The sequence below is a fragment of the Centropristis striata genome, chromosome 13, assembly GCF_030273125.1.
Source record: "Centropristis striata isolate RG_2023a ecotype Rhode Island chromosome 13, C.striata_1.0, whole genome shotgun sequence".
Classification (NCBI taxonomy): Eukaryota; Metazoa; Chordata; class Actinopteri; order Perciformes; family Serranidae; genus Centropristis; species Centropristis striata.
This window is the reverse complement of record NC_081529.1, coordinates 20,920,116-20,941,387: the sequence shown is the minus strand read 5'-3', so window position 1 is coordinate 20,941,387 and position 21,272 is coordinate 20,920,116. Positions and strand designations below refer to the sequence as shown.

General features: G+C 39.9%; 2 protein-coding genes and 2 long non-coding RNA genes across 5 annotated transcripts; 2 read left to right on the top strand and 2 right to left on the bottom strand.

Moving 5' to 3' along the window:
* Positions 1-3,533: 3,533 nt before the first annotated feature.
* Positions 3,534-5,378, bottom strand: LOC131983385 (general transcription factor II-I repeat domain-containing protein 2-like). Its single transcript, XM_059348108.1, has one exon. The coding sequence runs from the start codon at positions 5,376-5,378 to the stop codon at positions 3,534-3,536; it is 1,845 nt and encodes a 614-aa protein (XP_059204091.1).
* Positions 5,379-8,804: 3,426 nt separating this feature from the next.
* LOC131983673 (uncharacterized) lies at positions 8,805-9,334 on the top strand. Of its 2 annotated transcripts, none has more exons than XR_009395486.1 (3): positions 8,805-8,838; positions 8,949-9,048; positions 9,159-9,195. It is a non-coding gene; the product is annotated as an uncharacterized LOC131983673 (long non-coding RNA). The 2 variants fall into 2 exon arrangements; XR_009395485.1 differs by having other exon boundaries at positions 8,825-8,838; positions 8,949-9,024; positions 9,159-9,334.
* A 116-nt stretch (positions 9,335-9,450) lies between these two features.
* Positions 9,451-10,372, top strand: LOC131983674 (uncharacterized). The gene is made up of 3 exons (XR_009395487.1): positions 9,451-9,526; positions 9,680-9,740; positions 10,322-10,372. It is a non-coding gene; the product is annotated as an uncharacterized LOC131983674 (long non-coding RNA).
* Positions 10,373-19,243: 8,871 nt separating this feature from the next.
* mpv17l (MPV17 mitochondrial membrane protein like) lies at positions 19,244-21,272 on the bottom strand. The gene is made up of 4 exons (XM_059348813.1): positions 20,966-21,272; positions 20,496-20,566; positions 19,661-19,690; positions 19,244-19,459 (listed from the first exon to the last, which is right to left on the bottom strand). The coding sequence occupies exons 1-4, from the start codon at positions 21,270-21,272 to the stop codon at positions 19,244-19,246; spliced, it is 624 nt and encodes a 207-aa protein (XP_059204796.1).

Below are 21,272 nucleotides of genomic sequence, written 5' to 3'. Positions count from 1 at the left end.
AAAATAATAAAAATAATAATAATAATAATAATAATAAAAAAAAAATTAAAAAGTAAAGAAGTAAAAAGGACAGTGGTGGAAGAAGTATTCAGAGTATTGCACATATTATTTTTAGCCAAAGCTCATATCCATAACCACATTGCTCAGCGGGGCCGCGCAATTATTTTTTTAAATTTACTTTAAATGACCTTCTGTAGACCCTGAAATTCTTGTGTTCTATGACTGCTGGGAAAACCGAGAACCTAGCCAAAAAAATAATAAAACACCAATTTGCTGCCGTTTCTGATTTTCTTATAAAAAGAGAGAATGTAAACTTTAAATATTCTTGCTTGTGTTTCTCATTATTGTGGTAATTTTCTGTTCAATGAAACCTTTTTCTCAAAAATTAAAAGTATTCCCAAACACACATAAACTTCAGTTAATTGAATCTATAATTCATCTAGTGATGCAAAAAATCTAATATTTATAATTTTAAAAGTGGAATTCAAACAACTCCTGTGAGTTTAATGCTGCACATGAACACAGCAGAACATACATTTGCACAAAACATCAGTTTTATTGAGATTAGGAATCAGATATTTCAATGATTTAAACGTTGGTTAGTGAAGGAGAGTGTGTCAAACCTCTGTCCGAGCATCCGTGACTCCGATTGGGGATTTCCACTTCCGGTTGGCGAGGTCAGAGGTCACACCAGGTCAACTGTGTCCTTTTCAGAGGGATTAACCAGGCCTATCTGATCCTGGTTAATCCACACGCACCATCACTGGAGCATAAAGCTGTTATACACTCAAACTCCAACATCCACTCTGTCCCGGCTTCATATCTGAGTTGCAAAAAGTCTTGACAGTTTTGGATGACTTGTCAGTTAATCTACAGAGTTTATTCTAACGATGTTGTGGGAGCACTTTAGGTACATGCATGAGCTTATTTAGCTAATTATTGACTCCATTGCCAACATTACACGCCATCATGCATCTTTCCAACAGGGAACTGAAGCAGTTATAGATAGGCTCTTTGAATCTACCAGACTCCATTGACAAAAGTGTTAATTTAACCTTGCAGAACACGGAAGTTGCTGGTTTACCACATTCTCAATCAGTCTCAATAGTTTTGGTTTGTTTTGCTTGTTCCTATCTGTTTGAAATAACTTAAGTCACACAAAAACACCAACAAGCAAATTGATCGATGTAGTGGTAGACCAGCAACTCCTGCGTTACGTGAGGTAAAATTACTGTTTTTGACAATGTAGTCTTGGTGTTTTAAAGCTAGCATTGATGTATATAATAACTTCAGTTTCTTGTTGTAAACGACTGTCACACGGCAAGGTAAAGTAGTCCTCTTTTAAGAGTCTTAAATACATTTAGCTGCTGGCACCATTGTTGAGATTTGTATAGATAACACCCTGCCTGCTTCTACACTGATTGTGGGTAGTAAATATCTCATACAATCCCATTTTAAAAACTCAAACTATGCATTAATATAATTGTTTTGAAAACAAAGCAGTATTTGCTCAATTGAGGGCAAATTATTTTTATCATTGGTGCTAAGTCACCATGGTATGCCATTGTGATTAATCAGCTTACTGCTACTTTTGCTAAAATGTTTCACCAAGAATCATTTTTACAGCAGAACCCCCCAAAATAGAGTGGATAGTCACAGTATGGAAAAATGCAATCATAACAGCGATAAATTAATTTATCTTGAATCGTCCTAATTTCACAGCTTATGAAAATTATATAATATCCATAAAATGATTCGACTAAAAATTGCCCTCCTTTAAATTGCTTAAAGATACTGATTAAAAATGTATTTATATATCACTGACAACCCAAAACTAAATTAAAAAAAAAATCGTAAGACTATTCAAATGTATTCCCTTGAGCAGACCCATGTTTTATTTTAATGAATTTTATCTTTTATTTTCTTGACATTATATTGTTTGTATATATATGTATATATATATATATATAAAAAGCTAACATAAAAGATAAAGTTTGTTTGTTTTTAGACTTTTATAGCAGTGATTATATTTGATTTTGAAAATTGACAAGTCCCAAGTCAAGGCCGACAAGTTCCGAGTCAAGACCCAGGTCAAGACCGAAAAGTCTCAAGTCAAGTCCCAAGTCAAGACCAATAAGTCCCAAGTCAAGGCCGACAAGTCTCAAGTCAAGTCCCAAGTCAAGACCAACAAGTATCGAGTCAAGTCCCAGGTCAAGACAGACAAGTCCAGAGGCAAGTCCAAGGTCAAGACCAACAAGTCTTGAATCAAGTCCCAGGTCAAGACCGACCAGTCCCAAGTCAAGTCCAAAGTCAAGGCCGACAAGTCTTGAGTCATGTCCCGAGTCAAGACCGACAAGTCCCAAGTCAAGTCCCGGTCAAGACCGACAAGTCTTGAGTCAAGTCCCGAGTCAAGACCGACAAGTCCCAAGTCAAGACCAACAAATCCTGAGTCAAGTCCCAAGTCCTATAGTTTGAGTTTCAAGTTCTTTTGAGTCCTTTTAACAAAAGAGTAATACTATTTACACGGATCATGTACGCTTTTAAAATCTATATTTATTTATCAAAACTTTTTTTTGCAAGAACATTCTTCAATCACAATTGGGGGGAAAAAGTGTATAACAAGAGCATACTGCACTAAAACTAGTTCCAGAGCAGTGTCTGTCCTGCCGAGTCTCTAGTGTTCTATATGACATTCTGGTGGAACTCATGGAACATTCTAGAGCAGTGGTCTCCAACCTTTTTAAGCCCAAGATCCCTGACCTCCACCTTGGTGAGAGGCAAGATCTACCCATTGAAGTGTTGAAAGAAAAAGACAGCCCAGATTGTACTTCCAACTTGACGCCTTTTATTCAGGCTAATTGTATTTCAATTACATGAAATGCTTTGGTCCAACGTTCAAATTAATGCAACAAAGAAAACACTGTAACTAGCATATCAAACTGGCCATAGCTTCAATTCTAACACATCAACTTCAATTTTAAGTTATTCAATTTCATTTTAACACAAAAAGAAAAGGTATGTGGAATTTGTGGAATTTTCCACTTATGAGGACAGTACTTTGTTTATGATAGACAAGCAGATCATTTCAAGTGTTATGCTTATCCACTGAAGCTTCATTCAAGTCACATTAATATCAGCATTTTAGAAAATAGAACTGTAATGCTAACAAAATTCTCAATGCAATTAGGCCAAGTAGCTTTATGTCCAACACTAAAAATAAAGGTGTGGCCTATTTCCTTTTGTATGAGGTAAGAAGGCGCGCACACACACACACGCAAAACACACTAACAGTGAGCAGATCACATGCAGTGTTATGCTTATCCACTCAAGCTTCATGCAAGTTACATAACATCGGCATTTTAGAAAATATATATCAATAAAATGTATTATCATTATTAAAGCAGAACTGTAATTGTGTTTTAACAAAATTCTCAGTCAGTGTAAATAAGCTCAGTGCAGTTATGTACCATCTTATGTATCGTCACTTTTCACATTTCCATCAGATGTCAAAACTGGCATGTTACTCAACCAGGTTAGTGAGATGGCTGTGACTGAATACTGTCTGTGAGTGCTTTGTAGTTTGGCTCATAGCTACTGACAGCTAGTCTGAGACAGTCTGTGAGGTGTTTGTCAGTAAGGTGGCTCCTGTACTTTGATTTAATTATTTTCATCTGTGAAAATGCCATTTCACAGAGGTAAGTGGACCCAAAGTAGGCACTCACTCTTAGTGCACATGAGGTGAGGAGGGGAAACTTCTCCCTGCTGACAATTCCCCAAAAGTTACTGTCCCGTGCTCTTGCTTTCAGCTCAATGTCATTTTGCAAATCAACCATCTCCATGTCAACCCCACTAGGCAGAGCAAATACCTGCTGAAATTTGCCTGATACCTGTTCCACATCGATGGTCAGGAATGGGTTTAAGACGAATGCAGCAACATCTTCCATGACGTCTAATTCAGCAAAACGCCGACTGAACTCTGCTGCCACTTTGTCCAGGTGAACACAGTACTGCTCAGGGTGAAAAGCGTCCTTGTCACCGATGGCCTGTGACATTTTCTCCAGGTTGGGAAAGTGTGTCAGCCTCCCGTTTTTCAGCTGTGTGTTCCAAACACCGAGCTTGGCCTTGAACGCATTCACTGCGCTTATCATGTGGGGCAGGTGTCGGTCTTTCCCCTGGAGCTCGTTGTTCAGTGCGTTCAGTTTTGCTGTCAGGTCTGTCAGAAACCCCAGGTCCAGCAGCCACTGATCATCTGACAGCTCCTCATGCTCCTCGTTCCTTGTCTCCAGAAAAGTCTTTATCTCGGGCAGCAAATCGACAAATCGCTGCAGCACTTTGCCGCGACTCAACCACCGGACATCAGCGTGGAGGAGTAGGTCTCCGTACGCGGCATCGAGCTCATCCAATAACGCCTTGAATAAGCGGTGCTGAAGCGCTTTTGCTCTAATCGAGTTGATCAGTTTAACCACCAGAGTCATCACTTGAGAAAAGTTCACGGCCTTCCCCGCCAAGGCCTGCTGGTGAATGACACAGTGGTAATTCACGAAGTCAGGAAAATCCTGGTCATTACGGCACAGAGCAATAAATCCAGCGCGCACACCACGCATCGCTGGGGCTCCATCAGTTGTAATTGCCACCAGTTTGTGAATCGGGATGTCATTATCGCGAACATATTTTTTAAACGCGTTGTAAATATCCTCACCTCTCGTTCTCTCCTTTAAGTGCAAAAGAGTAAGGAGATCCTCTTTTGTTGTAGAGTCCGGGAACGCCATCCTAACAAATACAACAAGCTGAGCTGTGTCCATTACATCCAGGGATTCATCAAACTGTAGTGAAAAATATTCACAGTGTGACAAGTCTTTTAGCACTTGTCGATCCACGTCCCCTGACATTTCCTCGACCCTCCTCGCCACTGTATTGGGCCCAAGCTGGACACTGCGGAGCGCAGTTTTGATGTCGTCTTTGTTTTTGAAGCCGTTGAAAACCGTCTCTGCAGTGATGGCCATTGCCTCCTTGAATAAATCACCATCTGTAAAAGGCTTCTTGTGTTTAGCCAAAAGGTGACTAATACGGAATGAAGCTTCAGTTACGGCCTTATTTTGAGTAGCAGGTTTTGTGAAAAGCGACTGCTGGGCCTTCAACCCCGCTTTCAGCTCAGCAACTTTCCTAGCGCGGATTGCGCTCTTGCCGGGGAAACTGTCTTTGAATTTGTCGTGGTTGGTGTTGTGGTGCCGCTCCAGGTTTCCTCTTTTAGACAGCGCTAGAGTTTGGTGGCACAGCATACAAACACACTTGTCTTTCACCATGGTGAAAATAAATTCCTCTTCCCATTCCTCATGGAAATGATACGTTTTCGATTTCTTTCTCGGAGCCTCCGCCATGCTAGCTGACAACATTGCCGTATATTGTTATTTTGCGACAGTTAATGTGCCAGTATCCTTCTTTGACATTATTGGTCAATTTAATGCCGCCTGTTACGCTCCAAAAATACAAGGACTGGATCGGATAAGATAGAGAGAAAAGAGAGGCGCTTGCAAAACTGAACATTAATCAGCCATAATGTATTTGTGTAATCATTTCTCTATTATTTTCAGGATCTACAGTAAATGTTTCAAAGATCGACCAATCGATCGCGATCGACGGGTTGGCGACCACTGTTCTAGAGCGTGACATCAAAGAGACATGTTCGGATCAATGATGTCAGAGGCTGATAGTTTGAGTCCACAATCACTTCAGACAAGTTTTACTACCGTTCAGTCGTGTTTTTACCTACTGAAAGATTTGCAAAGATGTTTGATCGTAAACCAAAGGTTTGTTGCACAGACTCTTCACATCTCTTGATGTGTTATTATTGAAAAATATTTTCAATAATTTCCATTGCTTTTTGTGCTAATTTGTATTATATTTGTCCTTATTCTGAACAGAAAAAACAAATCGCACCTGAAAAAGATGAGGGAGATCAGAGCTTCAATGGACGGTAAGAAAGTTGCTTCTGGAAACATGTGATGCAGTTAACCAAAGTGTTGTGTTACACAGCAGCACAACTTGTACACCTTTTCTCAATATTTGTCTACCAATTGTACACATTGACTTCCTACAACATAATCTAAATCACAGAGTTAAATCAGCTCCTCTGTCTCAGGCTCAACAATACATTCAAATCATTTATAGGACTTTATAGGACTGTTTATGGCATCCTAATAATAATATTTAAAATAGTTTGTTAATGTAAATGTCAGTGAACTCAAAGACCTGTATCATGACTGGGAATTTGTTTCTCCAAGAATTAATGAACAAAATACATTTGAAGAATAAAAAGTAGCCTTTGATACAAACAACTTATAAGAGAATACAGTATATCACATCATGAAAGAATGAACAGTATTTTAGGTGGTAATTTTTTTAAAACCAGTATTTTTTCTTGGTAAAACCTCAATTTTTAGCCTTTTACACTTTTAATATGATCATTACAATTTGCAATAAATCCTATCAAGATAAAGTGACCTTTAATCAACATTCTAAATTGATTGATATTGAAGGAGTCTACAGCAGAAGCTTTAAACTATTTACATCTGTTGAATGATGTAATGGACACACTTGCCGTGACAAGTTGTCCTTGCCAGTTATTCTTAAAAGCAGGTATCTATAGAACTCATTATAGTTCAGATTTCTTGAGGTCAGAGGTCAGGGTCCGTCCTCAAAGCCTAAATTTGAGGGGTTATTTGGCCCACTCCCCGACAAGATCTCATGTCAGCAGTACCAAAAGCTCCTCGGGTCTCTACGGTCATGGAAAAATGATTAGACCACCCTTGTTTTCTTTAATTTCTTGTTCATTTTAATGTCTGATACAACTAAAGGTACATTTGTTTGGACAAATATAATAATAACAACAAAAAAAGTTCATAAGAGTTTAATTTAAGAGCTGATATCTAGACATTTTCCATGGTTTTCTTGTTAATGAGAAACCAGTATCTTCACTCCATTTACAGCCACAGACTGTATAAAGAAAGTTACAACTGAGCCGGCTACAGCCTTTTAAAGACAGTAACGGTAGCTTGGTCTTACAGAGTTATACAGTCCCCTTATTGTTTCCAACATGAATTCACAATAAGCTGTGTTTCTGTTTCTGCAGAGTCGTCTCAGAAGCTCCCTGGTGGTCCAGACTGTTCAGACGCAGTCAGGTATGTTTCACAGAAAGCCTTGATGCTTCATGTGACTCCTTTTACAAGTTTGTAACATTTCTATGTGGACACAGAAGATGCTTGATGTTGTTTTTGTTTATTCTTACTCTACAGAATGAAGACACAAGTCCACCAGAGACGTTGAAAGAGCCAACGAAGAAGAAGAAGTCTTTCTGGAGACTGTTTAGCTGCTGCAGGGTATGTTTCACACAAAGATCCAGTGCCTTTAGAATTAGCGGATATTTATAGTCTGGACGTGAATTTTGTCTTCTAAAGTCTTTATTCTTGCTGTTGTTTCTGTGTTATTGAACCGCTGGAGTTTTTTTTGTCCTCCAACAGAGAAAAAGTCGCGTGGCTCCCAGTGTTGAAGATGAAGATCAACAGCAGCTCCTTCAGCCCGACGGCTCCGTCCAAGCTGATGAAGTGGTGGAGTTTAAAGGACTCACTGAAGAAGAAGAGGAAGAGCTGGAAGAAACTAAGAAGGAGGACGAGAAAGCAGCTCCCACCGTGCCTCAGCAGACAGATTTTGCATCCCTACTTGAAGACGCAGTCGTCAAGGTCTTGTGCCAGAAACAGACCCAGCAGAACCAGAACAGGTCAGTCCACAACTACTCTCATATTTTGTACTTCACATTCAAACCCACATTTTAATATCAAGTTCACAAGATCAAGTGTTATTTCCCATCTTATTATGGTACGCTCAATGTTTCTCCATGTTTCAGACTCGTGAAAACTGAAGCTGGGACCCGACAGCCCATCAGCTCCACCCAGTTCCACAAAGTGGTGGAGTGTAAAGAACTCAGCAAAGAAGAGAAGGACGTGTTGAAAGAAGACAAGAAAGAGGATAGGAAAGCAGCTGCCACGGTGCCTCAGCAGCCTGAATCTGGAGACAAAGTCACCAAAGTCGTGCACCAGAAAGCGACTGTCATCAGACCGTGGAGCCTCACAGTTCAACACATCTCCTGGCTCGGGTGAGTAAATCTGCTCACACTTATTCTCACGCAGTTTGTAATTGGAGATACTGATGTTAACGTGTAATGTGACTTATTGTGTTTGTGTGTCAGATTTCCCAACCCGCTCAATAACTGCTACATGAACTCCAGCCTGCAGAGTCTGATTACACTCGCAGGCTTCATCAGAGACGTCAACTACCAGGAGGACGCGTGGAGTTTGATTCCTGAGGCTGAGCTGATAAGGTACAGCAGCCACACACACACAGACACACACACACACACACACACTGACGGAAATCATAAATAACAACCAGCATTCTCCTTCTCCCTCTCCAGCCGTTTTATGAACATTGTGAGATGTCACGGCTCCAGAGACGGCCACCACAAGCTGCGGGCCCTCGACGTCTTCAAGAGGACCGTCTCCATCCTGGCCCCTGAATTTGCCGACAACGGCCAGAAAGTGAGTCCGCTTGTTACCGTCTCATTGCTGCCTGCTTCAGTCTTCTTCTGGTCTGTGCCTTTAAATTAAACCTGTGTGTCTGTGTGTGTGTTCAGGATGCCCATGAGTTCATCACAACCGTCCTGGGTCAGATGAGGACTCTGGCTCCACCGCTGCAGGAAGTCGCAGCCTTCGTGGGAAAAAGCTACAGCTGCCCTGTGGAGAAGAACCTGGTGTTTAAGATGCAGAACACCAGGACATGCAAAAGGTTAAACCACACAGAGAGAAACCTGAGTAGCTTATCTCTAAAGGGTCAGTTCAGCCAAATCAGAAAATAATTATCTTCCGTTGACTGTATTTATTTTCTCTAATGTGCAGGTGTGGAGCTCAATCCATCAGAGAGGAGGAGTTCACCAACCTTTCTCTGGACCTGGTCCCTGGTGCCTCAGTACAGGTAATGATCCAGAACTACCAGAAGGTAAGAACCTCATTCACATCAACACGGACTGAGAGGAACCTCATGGAACAAAACATTTGGCCCTGCTGTGTTGTTGCTGTGTTTTAACTGACTGCTTGTTGTCCCTGCAGGAAACACTGCTGGAGTTTAAATGTGAATGTGGCGGCAAGACATCAGGCCAGCGCTCCACCTTCCTGACCCTGCCCAAGTGAGTCACATCACATCCATCACAAACCTACGATTACTAAATCTGAAACACATTAACCCTGTGAACAGACTTAGATTGATGGAGGTGTTTTTGCTGGCTTTTATTCATTTATCCAGTTAATTTCTACAATCACTCACCTTGTGCAATCAATCACTCACTGCTGTTTCCTTTCCTATCCTTAGAGTCCTGATGTTACAGATAAAGAGATTCACCTTCACCCCGTACTATCAGCTGGTAAAGCTGCAGGACCCCGTCGACCTCTTCAGGGAGCTGATGGTAACCTCCACACAGGTAGAACAATCACACACCTGAGAACACACACACCTGAGAACACGCACACACACACACACACACACACACACACACACAGAGTAACGTGGACTGTGTGTGTTGGTGTGTAGAGTTTGTGAAGCTAACTGTTACTGTTACTGTGTTTCTCCTCAGGCGGAGGGCTTGTACAGCCTGGTTAGTGTCATCAGCCATTTAGGCACCAGAGGAAACAGTGGTAAGATATTTACACACTCAAGGTCTAACTTTCTGTAGTCCTAGTCCCTCAAACAGATACAGGTGCATCTCAATAAATTAGAATATCATAGAGAAAAGTTTATGTCAGTAATTCAATTAAAAAAGTGGAAATAACACATTATATAGATCCATTACACATTTACTTCATTTATTGAATTTCTTCTAATTGTAATGATTATGGCTTACATTTAATGAAGGCCTAAAATTCAGTATCTCCAAAAATTTGAATATTACAAAGACCAATTTCATGTTTAAGAATGTTTAATATGGAAATGTTGGCGTCTGAAAAGTATGTCATCTATATGACTCAATACTTGGTTGGAGCTATTTGACTTGAACTACTGGAAATGGACTTTTCCATCATACTCTAATGTATTGAGGCGCACCTGTAGATAGAGGTGGAGAATATTCAGTTACTTACTGACTAGCACACTTTAAATGCTGGTTTTCTGTAAAAAATAATTTAAATTTTGCATTAAGTTTGGTTGGAGACTGCAGTTCTCCTCCTCTTTATAAGCTCCTCTTCATATGAAGCTGTAACAGTGTTTCCTCTCCCGTTAGGACACTACATCAGTGACGGCGTGCACCCGGACCAGGACATGGGTGGTGCAGGTGACCGCTGGCTCCACTATAATGACGCCCAGGTCACGGAGACAACCAGGGGGGCAGTCTGTGAGCAGCGTCAGAGGACAGCCTACATCCTTTTCTACCAGAGACGGGTAAGAGGACGACTCCAACAAACACATCATACAAACATGTTGCTTGTTCCACACGGAGCCACTAATATTTTCTGTGTGTCTTTAGATGTAGGCCGCTCTGGGAATGGGGGGACTTACCGGTGCCAGAGTCCATGGACAACACAGAAGGCACCAAGAGACCTGAAATGAAATCTGTCAGGCTCAAGAAGAAGATCCAGTCCAGGTGAGTAGTCATGGAGACCCACAGGTAAGTCTGTTGATCCCTGTTGGTGTGTTGCAGGTGGTGCAGCTGAAGATCGAGGTTTTGGGTCACAACCAACAGTCGTGATCCTGGAGCAGCAGCAGCAGCAGCAGGTCCCCCCAGCCCTGAGGAGGAAGGGTTCCCCCAGAGAGTCTGGTCCCTCTCGAGGTTTCTGCCACGGCAGTTTTTCCTCGCCACAGTTGCCGACGCCTTTGACCAAATCAGAACTCGTCTCCCGCAAATCACGAGACGACTTGGTCGGCATGGCTTGCTCTCTGGGTAGTAAAAAAGATAGATAGGGCTACACGGTGGCGTAGTGGTTAGCACTCTTGCCGCACAGCAAGAGGGTCACAGGTTTGAATCCGGCCTGCGGCTTTTCTGTGTGGAGTTTGCATGTTCTCCCCGTGTCAGTGTGGGTTCTCTCCGGGTACTCCGGCTTCCTCCCATGGACCTAAACATGCAGCTTAGGTTCAATTAGTGACTCTTAATTGGCCGTAGGAGTGAATGGGAGCGTGAATGATTGTATGTCTCTATGAATGAATGAATGAATGATTGAATGAAAAAACATATAGTAATAAAGATATAATAAATACTAGTTTAAAAAAATTAATTAATATTATTTTTAATGCAAAAATATAATTATTTTTAATATAAATAAAATATTTTCATATAAATAAATATATTTTAATATAAGCTTAATTTTCTGCATGTTCTTATTTAATCTCATGAACCACTTGTACAATGTAGTGTGACGTATCCGTTTTATGAACCGCACATCATTTTACCTCCTGTCCAGTATACAATAACATTATCTCCAGTGATCACAGAACAATAATAATAATGTTCATAACAATAACAACTTAAATTTATATATCACTTTTCAAGAGGCCCAAGGACACTTTACAATAAAATACAGTAAGGACAACACAATACAGTAAGAAATTACAGCTTTTCACTTTTCACAGTGAGCTCCATACAGAAAGCATTTACCTTTTGTGTAATATAATGTGTTTTTAGCATTTTTGATCATTTTATTGTCATCTCAGTGTCTAAAAACAATGTGTTTAGCCAGTCAACTTGTCCTGTCAGGTTTATGAGGAGTGTGTGTTTAGCTTTATAGAGTTTAACTTGGTCCCTCTTTGCTTTTCACCACTTAGTTTTTATCCCTCTGTTAGCTTTCATTCCTTTCCACCTGATGCTGAGTCAGAGTAAGCTAACGTTAAGCTGTGAAATCATGCTGACGCTGGTGACGATTATTTATCATGAACATATATTTTAACATAAATGCACTAATTTATATTTTTAAAGAGCTCTTTTAATCACTATTTATCTCTTTAACCACAGCATTTTTCTCTTTTTAACTCTTATCCATAAATGAACAGTATTAAATTACTCTTTTTAACCAACTTGAATATTTTAATAACTACAGTGCAATATAACACCTTTAATATGTCTGTTATCAGAAAACAATTATCACAACCTGACATCATATCAACACTAATATGCATCATATTTCTTCTCTATTTCCCCTAATACATAATAAAAAAGCAACAGCTTTATAGACTGTTACATTTGATTATTTGATTAACTTCCTTAAAGTCATATCTATTAATTTAATTCATCCTCTATTCATTCTTATTGTGTAATGAATTTACCCTTTTTGTGATGTGATTGACTGTGTATCCTACTACCTTTAGTCAATTTGTTTTGTATGTATGTATTTCTGCTCTTTGAAAATTGTATTGTGTATTTTTCTGTCTGACTATGATTGAAATTTTAGATTACCGGTACATTTTTTAATGCCTTCTCTATTTCTCTCATTTAAATGCTGTAGCTACATATTAGCTTACCCAGCTACACCGTTAGCACCCTCATCATATATTACAGCTAACACCTGAGCTAGCGTAGCGGTAGCACCACTCTCCATTATATATATATATATATATATATATATATATATATATATATATATATTTAAATGCATAGTCAGAGCGATGTTTGTAATTCTAATGATTGAAAATTTAAAAAAATAAAACATTTAAAAAAGCAGCGATAACGGTTAAAGCTACATACCGGAAAGGGCGGAGCCACCAACGGATTAAACCTGTAGATCATGGCAGGCAAAGAAGCTGCAACGGTTGCAATTAAAACAGCAAACATCGAAATATACAAATGTAAGTTGTATTTATGTTTTTTCCCCCCACTAAGTACCACTAAACTGTAGTAGGATAGACACCATAAGGGGTTAATTTGTCCTAATTGATTAACTGCCGTGATGTCGGCAGTTGGCTGTCAAAGGCTGATCTAAGAGCTTCCGGTGAGGGAGGAATGGCCGTGCCGATCTCTGTGCATGCAAGATGGTTTGATGCAATGATCATGTGCTAATATTGTTTTAAAACTATGATTACTCTAGATACATTTATTTTATCTGCCTAAACGTTCTGTGTCCCCACTATCATCTCTGCAAGTCATAACAAGGCAGGAGGTTGTGTCTCAAAAGTTGTTCCAGGTCAGGTCACGGACATGGTGTGTTGAGCAGAAAGTTAACGGTCTTCTCTGCTTGGTGACATGACGTGTCCACAATATTTATTCAAACTGATGAATCAATAGTTCGAGAGGGACGCACCTTCTGGAGAGTTCAACACACATTTTTTTTATTAAACCTCTGTTAGATGTTAGAGAAATGCATTGAGGAAACCTTTAAAATGTAATTATCTGACACCAACAGAAAATCCTCACCTAATTCTCTGTGCAGATCGTTATTATTTTATTACAATACGTCAAGAAATGTGCATTTTACAGAGATCTCTGTGGGTTCAAAACTCACTTCCCTGATTTACATGATTAAGCCGGATCAGTTCATGAGGTCTGACCCCCCTTCTGTCCCTCGACCCCTTTTCTATATTCTCCAGATTTACTAATCATGATTGTAGATTTCTTCCAGGAAGTGCCGCCTTCTTGATCCACTGATTCGTCAGTTTTAATCAATATAGTGACACGTCATGTCACCAGGCAGAGAAGATAGTTACCTCTCTCCCCAGCACACTGTGTCCTTGACCTGGCCTGTTCCCCAAAACATTCAACAAAACCTCCTGCCTTGTTATGTCTTACAGAGATATAATTGGAGACACAGATGTTGCAATGTGCACACAAACTATAAAACATAAAATATGAAACATACAATATATTTTTGTGATTATAGAATCTTACTAAGGCCGGCCGATCGATCGGTGCACCCCTACACATGATAATTGTATCAAAAGTATCTTACATGATTAATATATAAATGCATAGTGGGAGGGCACACACACAGTGAATTACGCATGCATTTGATAGTGACCTTTGATAGTGACCTGCGTCACGCACAGAGACAGACAAAGAGACAGAATAACAGATTTATTTTAACATAGGATATAAAAGAGGGTTCAAGGGACAAAAGGGGGGTCCAGACTTCATGAACTGATCCGCCTCAATCATGTAAATCAGGGAAGTGTAGTTTGAACCCAGAGACTCTGAAACTGCAAATTTTCTTGACGTATTGTAATAAAATTATGTTAAACTTGGAAACTACCTGCGCAGAGAAATATGTGAGAGGATTTACTGTTTGAGTCAGATAATTTAGTTTTAAAGGTTTCCTTAATGCATTTTTCAACATTAACTACCAATATAAATGATCATGTTATGTTTCCAATTAATTAAGTGATGTGAAACTAGTCTAACTTCTCATCTTATAAACTGTATATCGTTTTAACCATGTATGGTTGCCTTGGGTTGACCAGAGTTGGCAAAAGGATGTTAACGTTGGTGAATTAGTCGTGCTGGTCAGGAATCGGTCACTTCCATCTTCTTGCTGTAAAACAACGGGCACTGCTGTTTTTTTCTGGAGAACTGGATGTTTCTAGGTAAGCATAATAAATGTCACCGTTATCAACACATCTGGACAGTACTGATGCAACTTTTTAAGATTGTCACCCAATCGTTCTTACTACTTTCTCTCATCAGTGTTACTTTCGTATTGTAAATAGACGTGTAAATCTCCATGCTGAACAATGTCTGATGTGGAATACAGTTACTATAATATAAAAGATCATGTTATGTTTCCAATTATTTAAGTGGTGTGAAACTAGTCTATCTTCTCATCTTACAAACCGTATATCATTTCAACACTGTACATTAGCCTTGGATTTACCAGAGTTGGCAAACGGACGTTAACGCCGGTGAATTAGTCGTGCGCTATCCTTTTCATGGATCAGTCACTTCCATCTCCTCACTGTAAAACAATTGGCGCTGCTGTTTTTTTTTCCGGGGAATTGGATGTTTTTGGGTAAGCCAAATAAATATCAACCATATATCAACTCAGCGGGATCATACTTACTGCTTTCTCTTAACAAAGTTACGTTCGTATTGTAATTACATATGTAACTATCTATGTACATGAATTAAATTTCACACTTGGATTGTAAAATATATATAAATTAATTCTGCAAATGCTGGTGGTGGCGATCTTTTAAGAAATACCCCCGAAACACCAGAAAGTGCGTCATTGTGGATGTGTCCATACCATATAGGGCCAAAAGTATCGAACGGAGCCCGACTCGTGAAATAATTACTACACAGCCGACACAGTGTGCTACATTTCTCAACTTTGATGAGAGAAAGTAAGAAGGCCTGGACGACATCTGGGCGACAACTTAAAAAGAGTTTCTGTATTTTCGCTATACTGTGTCACACCGTGGTGAGGTCTTGGGTTTTTTTATGTTTGGTCTTGTCACTGCTTTTATTTTGAAAAGTAACTCTCCTCTCGTTTCAGATCACCTGCCCCTCCCTGTGTGTGTCACCTGCCTGAGTGTCTCCCCTAATTACCAATTGTGTTCACCTGGTGCTCCCTCCCTCATGTGTTAAATAGTCTGTGTCTCCCTTGTCCTGTGCCAGTGTGTCGTTTTTCGTCTCGCCAGCATTTCCACAGTTCTTGTCATCGCCACAGTCATCTGCCTTGCTTCGTTTTCAAGTTTGGTTCTCCTCGTAAGAGTGATTTTCTTTTGTAAATTTTCACAGCTTAGCTGCTCCCTTAGTTTGTTGGTTGTTTAGATTGCCTTTTGTTTTTCCTCCTTAAGAGTGATTTTGTGTTATTTAGTTTTTGCCCTTAGATTGTTCCTCCATTTTACGGAGTGATTTTTAGTTTAGTCTTTTTCCCTGTTTAGATTTTCCTCCCTTTTGGAGCGCCTTTTGTTTATTAGTATTTTAGTTTGTCCCTTTTATCCCCCTTTCCCTTGTCTAGTTATTTGTTCTTTACCCCATAGGATAGTTTGCCCTGAGATCAGGATAGTCAGGAGTTTAGTGTTTTTTCCCTCTTTGTAGGGAATTTTATTGTTAGGTCCTTTAGTCTGTTAATGTTCATAGCCTTTTTGTTTCCTCTGTTCGGGGAGTTCCTCTTGCTGACCAAGTATCTAAATAAAGTGCTTTTGACATACTCTGATATATCTCTGCGTCTGAGTCCTGCTCCGAGCCCGGCCTGACATACTGTATTTTATTGTGAAAGATGAAAATACTGTCCCAGCTGTGTTGATAACGCTGATATTTATTTGGTGATATTTTTCAAAATGCCTGCGAAATACCACAGTGTGTCATTGCAAAGGTGCTTGGATAGCAACAAAAGTACTGAACCGATTCCGACTGGTGAAACAGTTTCTACTCTTGGGCAACACTCGGGCGAGAAACAGAATTTCCCCGGGAAAAAAACAGCACCCATTGTCTTACAGCGAGGAGATGGAAGTGTCCAATTTCTGACAAGCACGGCTAATTCACCAGCATTATCATCCAGTTGGCCAACTCTGGTAAACTCAAGGCTAATGTACATGATTAAAACGATATATCGTTTGTAAGATAAGAAGTTAGACTCTAGATTCACATCAGTTAATTAATTGGAAACATAACATGATCATTTATATTAGTAGTTAATGTGAATTTTTGATAGAATGGTCCAATTGGTGATGCAGTGAGGTTAATTGTTTCCATCAGTCCTAATCCGCTCCAGGAGGAGGAGGTGTTCAACACCTTTATAGAGCTTCAGGCTTATTGTTCATGGCTTTACTCTGACATAATTTCCCCCCCAAATCTCATTACGACATCATTTCATCCACTCAGCAGAAGTATCAAGAAATACTCTGGTTTACTCTGGTCATAAAAGAGGTATCCTATTTCTAAAAATGTCAAAGAACTTATGCAATAAAATGGCTAAGTTCTCACAGTTTGCTGTCACTTCACACAAAGTCCTGAACAATATTAAACATTCTTTGAGGTTTTATTATTGTTCAATACATGGAAAAACAGAACGTCTATTATACCTCAAAGCTTATCTACAGAGGGGCTGAGTCCAAAGCTCTAATGTATTAACTTGGTCGTCCCTAGAGTCATTTACAGGTCGATGAAAGTGTAGTTTTTAACTTCTGGCTTATTAATAAATGTTTTGTTTATTCAGCAAGTATTCAATTCTGTCTTTTGGATAAATCATAATAATAAAAGTAATTCATCTTGGCTAAAAGATAATTAAACTCTAAATGAGAGTGAGTAGTGGGTGTTGTTTGGGTAGGTGAAGTGTTATATGTGATAAGGTATCTGGGCTGATGGCAACCTATGTGATGTTTCAAGTAAGAGGACAGGATTAAGATGCTCAAACTACTGTAGGAGACAAAACAACACAAGTGTGATACACTGGTAGAAATCCTGTGGTAAGAACATACAATGAGCGTCCCAGAAATCCCATGAAAGACCCACCAAGAGGTATTTTATGTGTATCACATTATTTAGCCTATTTTATATTTTTTAACTAAAAGACATATTAGAGTGGTGGTTTTGAATCAGCCTGTTACATCAGTACATCCCCAAATGAACACAGAAACACACACACACACACACACACACACACACACACACACACACACACACAAAAGATATATATACATATTGCATTGTATTGGTTATTACTATCACCAGTCAGCCAAACACTGCAAGCTCGCAGACCTGTGGTTGAGAAGGCACATCGAGTGAGAAGCAGAAATATCAAGCCCTTAAATCCATGGACGGATTATGAGACAATGGACAGCAGGACACAGACATGCAAAATAGCCCACCACCTCACATAGGAGTAAGACACAGACTTTGAGGGGTTGTTTTATGTTTATTTGTAGTCGTTATGCATCTTATGTTGGTATTATGTCTTTCTTTTGTAATTTAGTGTCACTCCATAGTATTTTTGTAATCATTTGTGGTTATTTTTGTCATTTTATGTCTCTTTTTGGTCATGTTTGTCTTTTTCAGTCATCTTGTGTGTTTTTTGATCGTTTTGTGTCTTTTTGTAGTCTTTTTATTGTTGTTTTGTGCGTCTTTAAAGTCACGTTGTGTCTCTTAATATAGTAATTTTGCATCAATTTTGGTAATTTTGTGTCGTTTTGGGGTTTTTTGGTCATTTTGTTAAATTTTTGGTCATTTTGTGTCTTTTTGCATTAATTTTGTGTCTTTATTTAGTCTTTTTGTGTCTCCTTTTAGTCTTTTTTAGTCTTTTGTTAGTCTTTGTGTGTCTCTTTATAGTAATGCTATGGCATTTTCAGCCACATTGTATCTCTTTATCGTCATTTTGTGTCTTTTTTTTAAATCATTTTGTGTCTTTTATTTGTTGTTTGTGTCTCTTTGTAGCCACTTTCTATTTCTTTGTGGTCGTTTTGCATCCCTGCATGGTCAATACGAGGCTCCTTGGCCAGTGCCCGGCAGGCCCATTCAGTACAGTCATCCATAAATCTGATATTAGGAGCTTCACCGGTCTGTTTGCTCAAATCAAACAAGCCACCAGTACAACAACCAGTCCCAGTCCATAGAAGAAGTCCACGGCTCTGATCGCACTTCAAATGAAGGCAAGCTCATCATTTGTTCATCACTGGCCCCTGGTCCCAGGCTTTCAGACCTTAAATCCTGAAAATTAAGTCCACTTTAACCCATTTTCCTGCTTTTCCATTGTTCTGTCCGTCATCTGCAAAATGTCTCCAAAGCTGCTCGGAATATGGCCCCCTGAGCCTCCATTAGGGCGAAATCTCAACTTGCACAAAAAAAATATCCAAATCTATCTCGCTATAAAATATATTGAGCACCTTCACGTTCCCCTGAGGATGAACCCATTTGATTTCAACGACCCGAGACCCTTTCTCCAGCACCACAAACTTTGTTTTTCGCTCTTGTTCTGATAACACTTTAAGAGACAGAAAGTTTGTTTCGACTGACCCTTTAATATTGTCTGCTTTAATAAAAGATGAAAATTTAGTCTTTCACATAGATATTAACTGATATATTTTCTTATTCTTAATAACCTGTTTTGCCTGTGTTTGGTCATTTATCTACTTCCTTCCCCTTAACCAAAAACAGTCAACTGTTGTGTGTATCTGACAGATAAATGATTTTCTGTGGTGTTTTCCGTTTGTAATTGCTGGTTAAGCAGCAGTGGGAAACCCTCTGTCCTGTGTCTGAAGGCCTGAAACATGCATCCTTCTCCTCTCTTTAGTTTTCCCCCTGAGCCTTTTGCTTTTTCCTGGCCAGCCGGGCCTGGCGCATCTCCTCCAGGGTCTTACGGGGGTCCATGACGAAGGCCAGGGCCACTCCGGCAGTGCCGTCCCCGCTGTGCCGGGAGAAGCACAGGAAGGTGGCCCAAAGGAAGGCGCAGCAGCCCATGAAGGCCGTCCTCATGTATAGTGGCATCAGGACAAAGTTCAGGAACTTTGAAGACGGCAAAAGGAAAAGAATGACAGTACACATTTATTTATTAAAACTGTGCTCTTTCTTTTGGTTTTAGCTTTACTTTGTCACCCTTACAGCATAAAAGTTAAAATCTTCTAACTACTGTCTTCCCATTTTTTACCTATAAACAAAAACACAAGTCTTATAATTGTGCACCAAACAATAAATTGTGTAATTTACCTGCATGAATGGCCAGTACATGAGTCCAGTCTGAAAGTGAAAACGTAAACAAATTATGAGTTTTCCGGACAGTAAACTCTGTTCTTACTGCCTTGAAACGATTGATGGTTCTGTTTAACATCTTCACTCTTCTACAGACTCAGATAATGGAAAACAACAAGATAAGGTATCATAGTTATGCAGACAACACATAGATTTATCTTGAATTAGAAGAAGACAAACTGAGGTTGTTTTTGGAGCCAACAAAGACATTAAAAGTCAGCTTCAGTCCGCAGAGTTAAAAAAACATAGAACTAGACTCAGACCTCAAGTATAGACTTATACGGTAGCAGAGCATGGAAATGTTCAAGTAGAATACAAGTATCTCAAAATGAGCTTAAGTGCAGAATATGATTAAATGTACCAAGTTGGATTTCACCACTTAAAATTAAACCTAATTATACAGATTTTGTGATACAAGATGCATTATAATCACTGATCTGTAACTTTAAACAGATTCAAGGAAAAAAAGATTTCAGGCCACTATAAATGAACCTGTTGGGAGGATGATGACGCGCAGCTCCAATACCATGACTCTGTGATTTACATTTGGCAGGATTTCACCCGTCCTGAAACTCGCTGACTTTTTTATCCGCTGGCAGTCATTGCGATTGAATTACACCCGGTTTGCTGCCGGGCGTCGTGCCCACTGCGCAGAAGCAGCAGCGGCTACACACAATCTGGGTTAATCTGGCTGTGAGCTCGCGACAGTGTGTGCGGATGGAAGGAAGGTGACTTTCCTTTCGCTTGATGCATCCTGCATGGGCCTTTAAAAAAAAAAAAATCTTCTTCTTACCTTCCAGGTGTTGAAGAACTTCTCTCTCCAGTCTTCAAATATGTCCTCCTTTCCCTCCAAGAAGCTCACTCCTACGGGATAAAAAGGGAGACATTTACGCACCAGTTTGTGCGCTTTTACGCACGGCTTAAAATCGTGTGTAATGACTTTTCACCTTCACCAACAAGCTGTTTGACTGAAAGGTGACCTTTATAGGAAGCCTCTCCACCTCACTATACGATTTTTATAATGCCTGTAGTGCTGGATATCTTATAATTAATCCATTGGAACTGATATTTGGGTCTGTTTTTCGGCTCTGGTTTGGTGGTGTAAAAATGAGTAAATTATTTAGATATTTGGATGCTTTTGGCATCAGATGATATTAATCTCAACCCAAACAGAGACCAAACTGTGCCAAACCTTGCCTTACTTTAACCAAAACTCTAAATTGACTTTGCACTAGTTGTGGATTTGCAGCCAGGCCGTGTTACCTGTGTAGAAGACACTGGTGGCCAGAGGCGACGCAAAGCTTTGGTCCAGCAGAAGCTTCCGGAAAACCATCCCGGCGGACTTTCCGGGGAACCGCATCTCCAGGGCTCGCAGCCAAAAGTAATTGAAGTTTCCATGAAAACTGATTGCCACAATGGCCACATTGCGAGTGTGTTTCCAGTCCATGCGCTCCTTCTGAGCGATGAGCTGGTGCACCACGTCACCGCCGGCGAATAAGCACCCGTACAAAGTGACATTGGCCAGCCAGGGGAACCGTTTGACGGCTTCTTTCAGCACAACTCTCCTCAT